The sequence below is a fragment of the Ammodytes marinus genome (genome assembly GCF_949987685.1).
Source record: "Ammodytes marinus genome assembly, chromosome: 16".
Classification (NCBI taxonomy): Eukaryota; Metazoa; Chordata; class Actinopteri; order Uranoscopiformes; family Ammodytidae; genus Ammodytes; species Ammodytes marinus.
In genome coordinates this window covers 16,649,936-16,664,914 of record NC_137220.1, presented here as the reverse complement: position 1 = coordinate 16,664,914, position 14,979 = coordinate 16,649,936, and the positions used below count along the sequence as shown (strand labels likewise).

Sequence of the window (14,979 nt, the reverse complement as noted above, 5' to 3'; positions counted from 1 at the left end):
AGTAACAAACAAGTCCAAAATAAAAGCCAACTAACCGTCATGCTCCTGTATTCATCTTCAAACATGTCCAGAAAGATCTCCTCGCCCTGTGATGACATGACAACATTGGAAGCCAGTTAAAGCGGCTACGAGTAACATTTAAATATATTTTAAACAGCCTCATGTTTCCTCTGATAATCATGAATTACCTTTAACAGCAAACGAGACCATCAGTGCAAAGAAAGACGTTTTTATATAGTTTTTATTACTGCTTTTGGTCTGGTCGCACACCCAGTCCGATTTTCGGTTCGCTCGTGCATGCTCTATGATCACATATCCGTATTGGACGCAGATTTCAGTGTGGCGCTGCAACGCGATTTGAGAAGCCTATCCCTCCAGGTGAGGGAAGGGGAGCGGAAGCCTTGTTTGAGACAGTTATTTTTCGTCATAATGACTGATAACGGGCTGAACCATTAAAGAAACAAAAGAGAATGCAATGAAGAAAAGCTAAAAGGGAGAGTGATATAGGCTACGGGCGGGATGAGGGCGTTGCCAAGCAACGTGTATACAATTTCACGAGAGCGAAACTAGACTGCAATGTTTACTCCTAAATGAATGAGCGGTTGGTACTAACACAAAGTTTGCTTTGCTTCACCATCATCAAATAACCATTATCTGAAATTATTTACATCAACAACACAAACACATTACCTCATCGTGATCCATACTAACTGCCGTCTCTCGTTCATTCGCTTTCTGTGAGGACATGGGACACGTAATCTTTCAGCTCCGTGAGAGAGAGTAGTTAGGTGACGCTGCTGCATCAACTCATTGCAATCAGGTGTGTGTAGCACTGACTGGCATTAGTTGATGCAGTGTCAAAACCACTCTCACAGAGACGAAAAGAGTCCTCACACTTTCAACACACGGACATGCACTATATTGCGCCCTTCTCAGTTCACACTCGCACGCCTGGCACGAGCTAGAAAACAGCTTTGCGACAGCGGGCGTCGTAAAAATACAACCGCTTTTGTCCAAAGGGGACGCCAACGTGCCATGTTACTCGTAGTGGCTTTAATACTAAACCAAAGAATGTGTGGAAAATTGATGGCCGTGGAATTCATTAATGCACATCTTAACTTAGCAAGCTGCAGCTGTGTCCTGGACACAATGTTTTCCTTCTATTTACTACTTGATCTTTCCTTGCAAGTATGTGCATGCAGTGCAGAGTATGGTAGTATGCACACTGACACACTCACAATATGTTCTTGATGCATATCAGTTTTTGTAGGGATAATGATTTTCATTTTCTTTTGTTTGCGCTCAGGTTTACATTTCTGGTTCTTGGCAGTTTCCCAGTGTAACCATATTTGTCTTCTTACGCACTCAAAAAAAAAACAGTAACTTACTAAACAAAGAGTGTTTATCATCAGGGGGAAGTGAAACTTTCATGCTCATCTGAATGATTACAGGAATTGGAGAGGATTTCTTAAATTACATGCCATCTACACAAAGATGTTGTGAACCAAAACAGGAAATGCTGGACAGATAAGTCAAGTGGTGAGAACATGGCCAGAGGAGCGTGGACTCGTACAGAACAGAGATAGTGGCGATGTTTGTCATCACCATTTCTTTATCCAACAACCCTGATACAAGGCTTCAATAAAACATTCAATAGATTGACAGATTTATTGAACGAGGAAAGTTTAACGTTTACAAAATGAAGATATATTTAAACATCCAATGTTTTCTTCTGTAACATGTCTTATTACTGTTATCGGATAAAGATTTGTGAATGTATTATGGGAACATTTTATTAAATAAGATTCATCATTCCACCTTTGTTGTTTACAATATAACCACAAAGTTGTTGAAGCAGGATCTGAAAATCATTTAAAACTCTTATTTTTCATCAGAAAGCTTATGTTTGGTGTCATCAAGTGTGTTGATCATAGTGGCCTTTTCCCTTAATGCTGACATAGCTGCCTCCCTGGTTCGGATGGTTGAATGTAAAGTCAATCAAACAAAACAAACTCCTGTGACTGATTCCAAAACTGATATCCATACAGAGTCAGAGTGAAACAGAAAGCACTGCGCTATGGGCATTTTGCCAATGCCGATAAAAATAACGTTGTATAGTACACATGGGAAACACTTTCAGTTTTACCTATTAGACTTTCAGGGAAACGGTTTTCAATTATAATCAGTGGACACAAACGCACAAATTGTAAAAGTCTCGGACAAAAAGAGACCTAAAAGATGGATTTTGATGCAGCTTTTGTTGATAAATTGTTTTTAAGAAGAACTGGTTGTATCATCAGATGGGCTTTGTCTGAACAGGCAGAGAAGCAAAGGTTTACTATGTCAGCAAAATTATATTCTGCAAAATGCTAAATATTAAGCATTAATACAATTAAGACAGTGACAATCTGACTCTGGTCCGAGTGTGCGTTTTCAGATCTCAGTTTCATTAACTTGTCATTATTTATGCTATGTGTATACATACTGAATATGTTTGGGCAGATGGGAGAGAAGCACTCACTTTTGTAGGTTAGTGGTGTATATGTGTGTGTGCATTCGGTTGATTAGTGTCTGGTTATCCTTAAGAGTGTCGGTACTGGTGTGTGTTGCTGTGCAGTGTGCACACTAACCTTGTAGAATCTCCGTAGTAGATGCAGACTTTCTTCTCTAGCACCCTGCAAACACAAACGTGCACAAACAAGTGTAAACAATATGAAACACACAGACACACACAGTAAAAGTAATTTTCAGATACCACCTTACTATATTGTCCCTTAAATATTTATAGATTAAAATGGACAAAGCAGAAAAAATCACTGTCATCTTCCCAGGCCATTGCTCAACAACAAACTTCACTAATTGAAATGGTAAATGGTAAATGGACTTGTATAGCGCTATATCTCCGTTTATCACAGACTCAAAGCGCTTTACATTGTTTTTGTACACATTCACCCAGTCACACACACATTCATACACCGATAGCAGCAGCTACCACGCAGGGTAGGCTTAGCACTAGGGTGCTAAGCTAACTAAGCTAACTATCGGGAGCAATTCGGGGTTCAGTGTCTTGCCCAGGGACACTTCGACATGTGGCGGGGAGACGGGGGATCGAACCTCCTGCACACCAGAGGCGACCTCCCTACCCACTCCGCCACTGCCGCCCACAAATCTCTTTGACAATATAGCAATAATATAACAGAGTGAAAACTGAAATGCTCCAGTGCTATATTTAAAACAAAGAAACAGAACAACATGGATCTTATGTCTAATGAATGTTCCTGGGAAATGGTGAGACTGGTCTAACAATAATACTATGAGTAATAACAAGTAAAACATGACATAGGAATTAGATATGATTACTTCAACTGTTAGGCAATACTAATATATCCTGTCTTGTGTAATGGAAGGCAATTCTTTGAAGTCAATAAAGGCCCTGGTTTTCACAGAAATCAGAGTCAGAGAGATGGAGGGGGGATTGTTCCATGCAGTTTTGGATACGGTAATCTGTTAACAATGTGTAGCCGCACGTGATTTACACTCAATAAACTAAAACAAGGAAATACTGACCTGTTTTCCTGTTGAAGATTTAAGATATGATGATTTAAGTTAGCCATTTCCCCTAAGTAGGTTGGGAAGAACATGAGCAGGGGCCCGGGCCAACTTAAAACAATATTGTCTGAATTATTATTTGTTTGGGGTCAGTTTTCTGGAATTTCACCCACACAGAGCCAACAGGAGTCACAAGTTGACAGAAATAAACTATTTATTGATTGAATAAATAAAAGGAACAATGTCCCATGTGAAAGGGGCTCTTCCTTAATGTTTCACTGTGTCAGAGGTGGGAAATTCGTCAAGCAGAAACTCCCAGTGATGTTAAACCAACTGATATCAATACTAAGTGAAACCTGGTCCGAACTGCTCTGAAACATGATGACTATAGTCTGGTTTCAGTTCACTTTGAAAGTTCAGTCAAATCAGGCAGCTTGAAAAAATTAAATCCTACAAACAAAAACTACACAAGCAGTCTCACAACTATTTCCTGGAAGTCCAGAGAAGAAAGAAAAAAGAACCAAAGAAAAAAGACAGGAGGGGAGGATTATCCTGAAGTAAGAGAGGTTATATACATTTTTTTAAGACATTCCCAGAAGAAAAATCAAGTGCTGCGCAAGCCAGGGAAATGTCTGAGGAGAAGGAAGAGTCAAAAGGGAGTTTTCCCAGCCTTTTATCATAATCAAACCCATCAACCCTTCACCTTCTGCTGAAAAGAGCCTTTGGTCATGACTCTTGACTCTTTGAAAAACCCGCAGTTACAGATTGAGGAAGTCATAATGTTTCATAGAAAAGGGTTGTGTTACAACACAGGAGGAAAACCTCTTCCCGGCCATATCCCTAATTCCTGAAACTCTCATTGTTTGAGAGTATTGATCCTGAGTGCTATGTCAACAGTATATGAACATGTTTGTGTGTGTGCTGTACCTCAAGACAGGCCAGATGAACGTCTTTGATTATACAGGTGCTTCCAGACAGCACAGACTGCTTTAATAAGAGGCAGCTGAGCTCCATGGTAGCCAGACGCACTCTACCATCTACACACACACACACACACACACGAGAAACATAGAAATCAGTAATTAGGATAATTACATTAGTACAATATATATATATATACAGTATATATGATTTAACAACACAAAAGAAACATAATAATATTTCAAATGTTAATGTCTTATATGCAAATCATGAATGTAAATATATATTTTTTTTAGCTGTATGTCTAACAACATCTTGTCTGTGTGTGTGTGTGTGTGTGTGTGTGTGTGTGTGTGTGTGTGTTAAAGTTAGTGTTAAAGTTAGTGTTACCTGGCTGTGATGCCTGGCTCATAGCTCTGATCAGTCTCTCTACCAGCACCAGGCTGTAGGAGCTTTTCACCTGGTCAGGAACAGGCAACTGCAGACGCTCCAGAAGATCCCGGTTTATACCTACAGACAGACCAAATGGTTAACAAACAGGTTCATGCAGATTTGGTAACAAACATCTATTCTGTGATTTAGGTTTGCTAAAAAAGATGATGATTATTGTACACTCATGTGTTTACTCCTGCTCTACTGTAATCTGACGTGTGGCGTCATTTAACATTTTTGGATCATAATGATAATAATAACTTTGCACCACCTTTGTTTCAGAGAGGTGATTATTGAACTGTATGGCCATTTTGGGGGATGTTGTTTGTGCTAATGTTGAACAAAGAGAGCATTTTTATTTAGTTACTGTATATATTTAGGCCACTCTTGTTGATAGAAATTGGAAGTGTAAAAAAAGATAGAAAATAATACAACAGCAACACAAACTACATCCTCCAAAATGATCAATTTAATCAAAAAAAGTTTACAACCTTTATGCAGGTACGAGCTCTTGCCACAATGTTAATGTTTGTTTTAGCTAGGTGTACCACATAAACTGGAAACAGTGCATCTTGAAAAATATTTGTTTAGATGTACAGGTAGAAAATGAACAGTTTGCTGTTACTTTGCAATTCTGTTACCTATTATCTTTATAACCAGCTTTCTAGAATGAAGCATTATAACCAACCAGATTAATGAACGTGTGCAAAAATGAGTAGAAAAGAACCTTTGCTGTGCGAGACTGCGTAAAGCAGGCAGAGGACAAACAGGGCGTGGTAATCATCGTTGGTGCAGTCGAGAGCGCTGTACACCATGTCTAAGAACGGCCTGCGGAAAGAAAGAAGATAATATCAGTCCATATTACCTTATATTCATTCTTTCCACTTGTAGAGCTAACAGTTGAGTGTGTACATGTACCTGCTCCTCTGTGTGTGTGTGCGGGTGGCTGCAGCCGTCTTCTCTTCATCAGTGATGTTCTGTTCCGTCAGCTCTGCTGACACTTTACACTTCTCCATCACCACCATCTCTATCTCTGTGTGAACAGACAGACAGACAGACAGACAGACAGACAGACAGACAGACAGACAGACAGACAGACAGACACACACACACTTTGGACTTACTAAGAGAAATCAATGTCCACAAATGTGAAGTGTATGTTCAATATTTTTTGATACTATTCACATACACATCACACAAAAACAAAACACACATCTCAGCTATGGAGAAAAAAAAAACCCTCTTGTGACCAGTGATTGTGAATGTACAATCTGAAGTGCTTCCTTCTCATCCTTCACTGGTGCAAAAAGTGATGAAATCAAAGCACCAAGTATGGGCCAGCCATCACATCTGTACATACAATGTGCTTTCATTTTGAAATGATATTTTCTTTTGAAGCCCATGTTGCTTGTTGTGTTAATACCCAGAATTCTGTGCATTTGGGCCCTGAGAAGTATTAAGGGTGTATTAGCCCTGCACAAAGACTCTGCAAAAAAGAGTCTATTCAATCAAAATGAAGAAGGAATCATTTCAGAAGAGTGAATGGTCACATTTTTAAACACACACACACACACACTAAACAACCCACACACGTGCAAACAGAGCAGGAGTGAGAGACAGGCGGAGAGGTGAGGAGCACAGGATGGATGGTGTGTCACTGTGGAAATGGACAGTCAACCTCCATGGTGGTGGCTATGGTAACCGTGGGGAAATTAAAGGGTGCCAAATGGGGTGAGCAGCAGGAAGAGGGAGGCATCATCTCAAAACTAGCCAAAGAGGATGTTTTTTCTATGAATTCAGTCTTTCTGCTTTCGTTATTTCATCTGTTTTATTTCAGTCTCACTTCAAACACTTGCTTTTTGCCCTTTTGACACTCTTCCTGTTTTCAAGAGTAATGCATGATCTCAATTTCAGAAGTATCTTATGACTTATCCAGAAGGTCTAATAAATCAGAATTTTGCAATTAACAAAAAAAACCGAATGGAGATGATAGCATTTGTTATGAGCACATTGAATTAAGCGTCCAAATTAAAAAGGGGAAAAAAAAGCAGAGCACATTTACAGTTAAAGTTAAGCCGTTATCTTTTTAGTTTTTCTGTCACTCTCTTTTCTGTTTGGAGACGAGGGCTGTTACTGCTGCTGTGGTGGCTCTTGGGTAAACAAGGGTGCAATGGGAGAATGTTTGATCGATGGCAGTGAAAGAAACACTCACAAAACACAGCGCTGTACTGCTGTGTCCAATGAGACACACACTCACCTTCCGCCATCTCCCCACTCGCTCTGCTTCCCTTAGAACTCCCTCCTACTCCCTCTGTACCTTTTCCCTTCTCCCTCTCTCGGCCTCCCTCCCTATCTCCTCCTCTGGCGTCCTCGTCCCAGCCTTCTTCTCCTGCTGCTGCCCCTCCAGCAGCCCTCTCCTCGTCCTCCTCTTCGCCCAGGTTCTTGTAGTTTGGTCTTTTCTGGGTTCTCTTGCGGCCGCGGTGGCGCGACAGCTCCAGGGAGCGCTCCAGAGACTCGGAGGGCTTGGCGAACCGACGCACGCCACCAGCACTGGTCTGAGGGGGATTGAGAGGAGGAACAGAGACCACAGGGTGTGAGATGGGAAGACATCACATGCCTTGGAAGTAAGGATGATAGCGTCATTTAAGCCATAGTGCATTATTTTTTCATATAAATGAGTATCGGTGACATTCGAGCCATCACCAGATGAGTTGACACAAAGTTGATTAAGCCTATCAGCTCCACGAAACTCTCTCTGTATTTATCAGTACGGCAGTGTTTATAAACTGCTGTCGCCCCCCTGACACTGGTGCAGGAGCTCAGATAAATCCCAAGAAGCGCAGAGTAATGTTTCAGGAGTTGTTTCTAATAAGAAAAAACCTTCACAAAAGGCTTACCTCATGTAAATGCACCAACATGTTGATGTTGTAATTACTCAGAACTCCACACGGGGGCAACTGAAGTTTCGCACTGTAGCTTTAATTTCTCAACATTATCCTGAATTTTTTTTCTGGTGATCATGACATCATTACGGTATGATGTTATCATGTGCTTTCAAAGATGTGTTTGGTTAAAACAAAGCAGTGGTCCCTTTGTGACTTTGCCTGTTGGTTTTTCATGTCAACGGTGGCATTACAACACAACACTGTAGCGCCCAATATGTACTGAATACAAAAAAGCAGTTTGTTTAGTCAGATAATGATACTTAGAAATTAACTGTCCCGTTTCCTGGAAAGGAATATCAGTAGACCCTTTACTGGTATTCATGCAAAAAAAATATTGACACGCATGAAACCATATGCATACTATACACATGCAGAGAAAATACACTTGTATTACTGATGTGCCTTATGCTATATGTACCACACGCACACTTACAGTAAATCCTTCATGCACTATCGTGTTGATCGAGGTCTGTTAAAACAGACAAGCCACTTCCTCCCTGATAAACTTTATCACAGTGGGAGAATATGACCACTTGACACACACTTTTTCTGGGGCCACTTCTGTAAGGCCATATTGAAACAAGAAGAAACCCATTTCTCACATATATATATCAACATGCAGATACGCAGTCAGGAAACAGCTGTGAGCAGAGATGTAAGAGAATAAAACTCTCTTATTATGAGTAACCCTAATGACAATCATGTCTACTTATTATAAAAAATAAATTGACTACAGAAAGGCATTAAGACAAGACAAAGCTAAAATGTATTTTTTCATGGTCTGTATTCAGCCCTACTTTTAGACTCGGACCGTGCAGCTAAATGGCTTAGCTATCCCATTTCACATATCTGGGAAGTCTTTTTAATTATTTTCTTTAGAAAGCCACACTTTTAAAAACACTGATATAAGTAATGTATGTCTGTATCACTGGGTATATCTGAGTGCTTAGGTGCTTCTGCTAAAAAAAACAGTGTGCATGCTACTAGATATAAACCACAGACCAGTCTGTGTGTGTGTGTGCGTGCGTGTTCGTGTGCTATGTTCTGGTAAACCGCTCACACTCTGAGCCTATGCTGAGAAATTAATGGAGGTCAGGGACACTAAGGTAGGTCAGGGACACTAAGGTAAGGTGTAAGGTAAACCTACGCACACACCCAAACACATACGGGCACGGGTATGGGTACTGTCGAAACCCTGCAAAAAAAGGGCAACATTTACAGGTCAAAGACATACTCATGAATACATATGACTAAAACAGCTGCATGTGCTTTGAGAAAAAAAAGATTCTAGTAGGAACATGCAAATGTTACCATCGTGTAGCTAACTGGTGCACTTGCAAGTAAACACTTGTACGAGAGAGAAAAAAAAAACACTTCTTCCAGGAAAGAGATTTGGGTTAGGTGAGCCTGCTCTATCAGTGTTCCATCATGTGACTTCATTTCCTGCCACATCACAGACAAACAGGAAGTACCATTTGACCACCTGCACAGGAACAGAGCCAATGCTTTGTATGTCTGTGTTTCATCTTCAATAAATCAAACAATAACACAACGGCGGATTTATCGGATATGGTGAAGATAAAACCCACAATCCAACGTGCATATAAAATAATACTTATGTACAGCTTTTTACTTTCTCTTAGGCACCATCAGGAAATGGCATAGGCTTTTCCCATAAGAAATCATTGTGCAAAAGACAGGTGTCCTATAAAGAGTGAACAAACACATACACTTGAAAACAGATCTGGGAATGCACATCTAACTTAAGTAAATATAATTTCACACAAACAGACACACCCTCCTTTGACACCTAACTAGAGAACAAGATTCATTCAGATTATGGGCTCTGTTGTATTCTGTATTGCCTTTAAGGAATTACATCGGCTGATAAGAAGTAAAATAGTAGAACAAATTAAGAGAAAAAAAACTCAACAGTAAACCTTCTTTATTTTATGATATATTAAATAAATTCCAAGTTTAAGACCATTTCAATGGCTTCTACAGTAGATGTACAGTCTCCTCTTATCTTTTAAAAGCTGCGACACAAATGTTTAAAGATGCAACACGTGGCACTTTTAAAGTCAGTGAAAGGCACTGCTGAATGAATAGCTAGCATGTACTAGCTTAGGTCTGGCTGTCTCCTGTTGTGGTAAACCAATGTTGTTAAGACCTCACACTTCAACTCACATTCAGTGAAAAAGTAGGCTGCTTCTTACAACAGGCACAGGTCTAGCGCACGCACACACACACACACACACACACACACACACACACACACACACACACACACACACACACACACACACACACACACACACACACACACACACACACACACACACACACACACACACACACACACACACACACACACACACAGAGAATAACCACAAGGGTTCTCAGAAACGCTCACTACCTCAGCACGCCCACCTGGCTTTACAAACAGATGGTCAAAAAGTTACGAAGAGCGGGAAGGAGGAAGAGAGAATTAAGAAAAAAAGAGAGGTGAGGGGAATCATATGGGGAAGATAGGGGAGAGAAGGGGGGTAGAAAGAAAGAGACAGAAAAGAACAGAAAAAATACAGACGAAAATAAATACAACAAGAAGTTTAGAGAAAGATGAACAGAGGGCAAAAAATTGGACAGAAAGTTTGAATCCAAGGGTTTGACGGGAGAAAAGATGAACATAATGGAGGGAGTGAAAAATGTAAGGAGGAAAAACAATGTTGGTAATTTGCATACTGCTGCTCTGATGTGGGTGAATAATGGAGAAAACCATGACCCCGCGATCTCATAACCGCCTACACACACTTCAGGAACTCTGCTCTGTGTGTGTGTGTGTGTGTATATCTGTGCGCATGTATCAATGCGGTTTGCATTGCAGCGTAAGTGTGCATTTCTCGTTTGTGTTCTGTACACCCAGTTTGTGTGTGTACTAGCTTGACTGTATCACAATGTACAGTCTGCTGTGTGTAGGCCCCATTTGTTAACACACCTTTTGTGTACATACCAGTTTACAGACCCTAGGCTGTGTATTGACACCATATTTCTTTCAGTGCATAGTATAGACAGGTAGAGGTGTTTGTGTGTGCTGTGCATTGCACCTTACTGGTTTATTTGAATCATGTTTCTGGTTTGCATGTTGGTCTGTACTGTGTGTATAGGGCTGTGTCAAAAAATCGAAATATCGATATATCGCGATACTTAGTTTCGCGATATCAGTATCAATTTTTATAACTAAAAATCGATATTCTTTGAATACATTTTTTTATGATTTTTTTTTTTTTTGCTTTTCAAGGCTTTATTGACAGTGCAGAGACACAGATATGAAATGGGGCAGAGAGGGAAAGAAGTGCAGAGAACAACCACGGGTCAGATTCAAACCCATGTCTGCTGTCAGACCTGAGCCTCTAAGATACTGACTATTGAAGTTAAATATGTTTTGTTTAGAACACTTAAGATTCACTGTGTCACAAAAGCACACTGATGTGTTTTCATTTTCAGTGTGTCCTGTACAGTCAGTACAAGAGTGAATTGGATTTGTTATTTTGATGTTATGGCAGCTGCAGCAGTGTTTGATCATTTGCCAAAACCAAAGTAAAGGAAGTTGGGAATGAAATAGTTTTGACTTCATTTATCTGTGCAATTATCAATATATTGTGCTGTTATGTTTGACAAGGCAACTTGTTTATGGAATATCGCAATATATCGTGATATATCAAGATACGCAATATATCGTGATATATCGTATCGTGACCAGTGTTTCGTGAAATACGTATCGTATCGCGAAGTCCTTGACGATACCCAGCCCTATGTGTGTATGCTATAAAAGTTAGAAAAGGTTTTGGATGTGTGTGTGTCTGTCTGTCTGTCTGTGTGCGTGCCTGTTACCGTGCTTTTGTGTGTGCTGGGTATATCTGTCTGTAGGGTGAAGACAGACAGGTCTCCATTGAGAATAACGTTGGCCAGGGCGTTGACCAATGGCTGATAATGGATGATCAGAAACACCTGGAAAACACAGAGATATACACAAAAGGCTGTTAAAAAAAATAAAAAATCGAAAATTACGTGAAAAAAATTCATGACTTCTGAACAATAAAAAGTACTTGTGACGCTTCACAAAATGACCCCCTCAGATATAATATGACTGCATCCCAATAGGTAACAGGACTTACAGTTGTTGTTATTGCTCCTTTAACTGTACACCATGTCAAATTAAATTTTTTATTTCAATGTCAGAGAAAATAAAGCAAAATACAAAACATTTCTACGAAACAAAAATACATGTAACTGATACTCTTTTTCAATTAATATCATTGAATTCAATAGCCATAGTGGCTTTCAGAACCGGAGAAAACTGCCATGAAATGAAGCAAATTTAACACATTTCCCAAAGGATTTACCAATATGATAAATAGGCCGAATGACTAAAAATACCAGTGCTTTGGTGAGCTTGAGGTACGTGTGCGTGTGTTTTGCTTACTTGAGACAGCAGGTAGAGGGACACCTGGGGGTTGATCTTTCGCTCGTCAGACTAAAGAAACAGAAAAGGACAGTCAAGGTCATTCATATAGCAGTTCTAAAGCTAGTACGAGTCAAATTATGTCATAGCAGTGTTTTGACACTACATTCAATTCAGAAAGTGCACGCACCACCAGAGAGGATTCTCATCACACAGCCGTTTAAACACTACAGAACTCAAATATATGGCAAGCACTTTAACACATTTGGAGAAAAAAAACATAGGTGTTTTTGTAATACAACAGATCACACACAATTCAATGTTAACATATTCTATAAAACAAATGGAGGGAGCAGCTTGTATACAACACAAGTGTAAACTTATTGACATGCATGTGAGGGTAGATACCATCTCAGGGCTGACCAAAGAGTACACATAGAGGGGAAGGAACAGGCGGTTGAGGAGGTGGTCGGTCAAAACGTCATTGAGGAATTCACAGTTGATGATGAGGATATCGTTCAGGTAGTGCAGGTGGTCCAGGTGCTCAGCTACCAGGTCACTTAACTTCCCTCTGTTCTTATGCCTGGGACGGAACAAAGAGACAGGGTAACTGGCTGCTATTTAGACAGTGGACATGTACCAAAACTTTTTACCAAACTGCACATCATTTAAGGAGGAGTCAGCGGTTCGGGGGAATTTTCGTTGTCAATTTTGTCACTACCTGTCCGTACTCTGTGTGTGCTGAAAATAAATCTGGTGTTGATACACAGCATATAAACGGGTATGTTGCTAGCTATGGTAGGCCCCATTTGTTAACACACCTTTTGTTTACATACCAGTTTACAGACCCTAGGCTGTGTATTGACACCAGATTTCTTTCAGTGCATAGTATAGACAGGTAGAGGATCGTGAGGCGATATTTACTGATTTTGACAAAGTGATTTTGACCACAAGCTTTCTCCAGAATTGCTGAGTCTGACTCCACCTTGAAGGCAGCAAAACACTATTTTTGAAGTGCACAAACCATTACAGCCACACTATCAGGATAATGGGTACAAAAAAGAGACAGGCCTGACCCCTAGAGGCCACAGTGAGAATTACACAGAGAAAGGGAGAGAGCTTACTCTTCGTCTGTCTGCACACACTTGTCCAGTTCGATGACATGGCTGCCAATAAACCAGACCAAGTTGCTGAAGTATGGGACCGCCGTCTTATCTCGGATGTAGTGCAGCATGTGCTGGTTGTCCACTGGAGAGAGCAGGGTCAGGGTGGTTATCAAGGCTGCCTACAGGTATCAAATACCACACACACTCACAGATCATCATGTAAACACACTTTGTGATCCAACAGAATAACCAGAATGTGACTGTTAAATATGATTAGAAACCAAACAAAACAATTATAGGAAAATTAAGAAAAATTCAACAACAGGTAGAGTCAAAGTAAGTGCATGAATTTGTCCAGTCAATCTATTGTTAAATTGCTAACATAATATAAAAGGGAATACTAGTGGAGTGGGGTTAAGAGGAAAGCCAGTTCAGTTTCAAATTGAAACAGTGTGACTATTTACACTAATATTAGACGAGAAAAACAAATTTCTGTTCGTAATCAGTATGTCACTCTTGCTGACGCTTAAGACGAGTTATGTTTTACAAGAGCAAGATATGAGTAGTAGTAATAAATTCACAAGATTAGTCATAGAGCAATGATAAAAAGAACTGAATACATTACATCAATGTGTTAAGATTAAAAGGGGAACTCCACCAATGTTACATGTCAAGGTCTTGGGGAGTACTTCTGCTTATACGTCTAATAAACTGAGTGGAGCAGATGACTGCAAATCTAAAAATAAAAGAATATGTGGGAGTGTGGAGATAGAAAGAAGTGCACTTATCACACCTCTTTAGACCCCTCTTCAGCTTTGCTTAAGGCTGGCAGCCCATGCTACACTAGCTATTGAACTAATGGAACTAATGTATATTGTTGGCAAGCTAGGTGATAGGTTGACAAGGAAGAATAATGTGGAGAATATAAAAGATGATTTTGGCTGCATCAATTTTGATCTACATTTTCTAACAGTTCTGCACTTATTCATTCAAATGCAAATAAAACTGCTCATAACTTCCCCAATGCTAATCCACACAGAGTCAAACTGACCAAAGTCATGAATGAGCAACCCAATCAAATAAATTAATTGCATTATAGAAGAAAAGTATAAGACAAATCCCAAGCTTCAACTACTAAGAGTCACAGTGTCATTCCAGCTTTGTCCATTGATTGATAAACTGAAAATTAAAGCAGAGGGAAAATCTGACTGAATAACCATAGTGAGCAAAAAAAATCAAATCCATCACCAAATCAACAACCAACATGTGGGGTGAGATTATGCTTGTGGCAAGATTAACCCAAGATACATTTTAAATTAAAGAGGCATGCAGGTTCTTCTGCAGTATGTACTAGGTGGGTGATACAAAAATGAAAAATCGCAAGGATATTAATACCGATACATTTATAACAAATACACCATTGGAAACAAATAGGGCTGGGCATCAACAACAACTTACATGTAATAACTCATTTTCAACCAACTTTTGATCATCTTAAAATTTGAGGCATTAACATCACAAGTCTCACATGACAGCAACCAACTTAGTGAAAACGCTGGGTTGC

At 39.9% G+C, this 14,979-nt stretch overlaps 1 protein-coding gene across 2 annotated transcripts in view; it reads right to left on the bottom strand.

Annotated features, from left to right (window-relative positions):
• clec16a (C-type lectin domain containing 16A) overlaps positions 1–14,979 on the bottom strand; it is a 36,477-nt gene that overhangs the window by 12,676 nt on the left and 8,822 nt on the right. For both annotated transcript variants that reach the window (XM_080044707.1, XM_080044708.1), the window contains exons 6-16: positions 13,434–13,557; positions 12,718–12,892; positions 12,331–12,381; positions 11,739–11,855; positions 7,220–7,457; positions 5,821–5,935; positions 5,630–5,730; positions 4,861–4,980; positions 4,477–4,586; positions 2,631–2,675; positions 36–86 (exon numbers count right to left, since the gene is read on the bottom strand). In XM_080044707.1, coding sequence (XP_079900833.1) covers positions 36–86; positions 2,631–2,675; positions 4,477–4,586; positions 4,861–4,980; positions 5,630–5,730; positions 5,821–5,935; positions 7,220–7,457; positions 11,739–11,855; positions 12,331–12,381; positions 12,718–12,892; positions 13,434–13,557 — 1,247 coding nt within the window. The remainder of the gene's footprint in view (positions 1–35; positions 87–2,630; positions 2,676–4,476; positions 4,587–4,860; positions 4,981–5,629; positions 5,731–5,820; positions 5,936–7,219; positions 7,458–11,738; positions 11,856–12,330; positions 12,382–12,717; positions 12,893–13,433; positions 13,558–14,979) is intronic.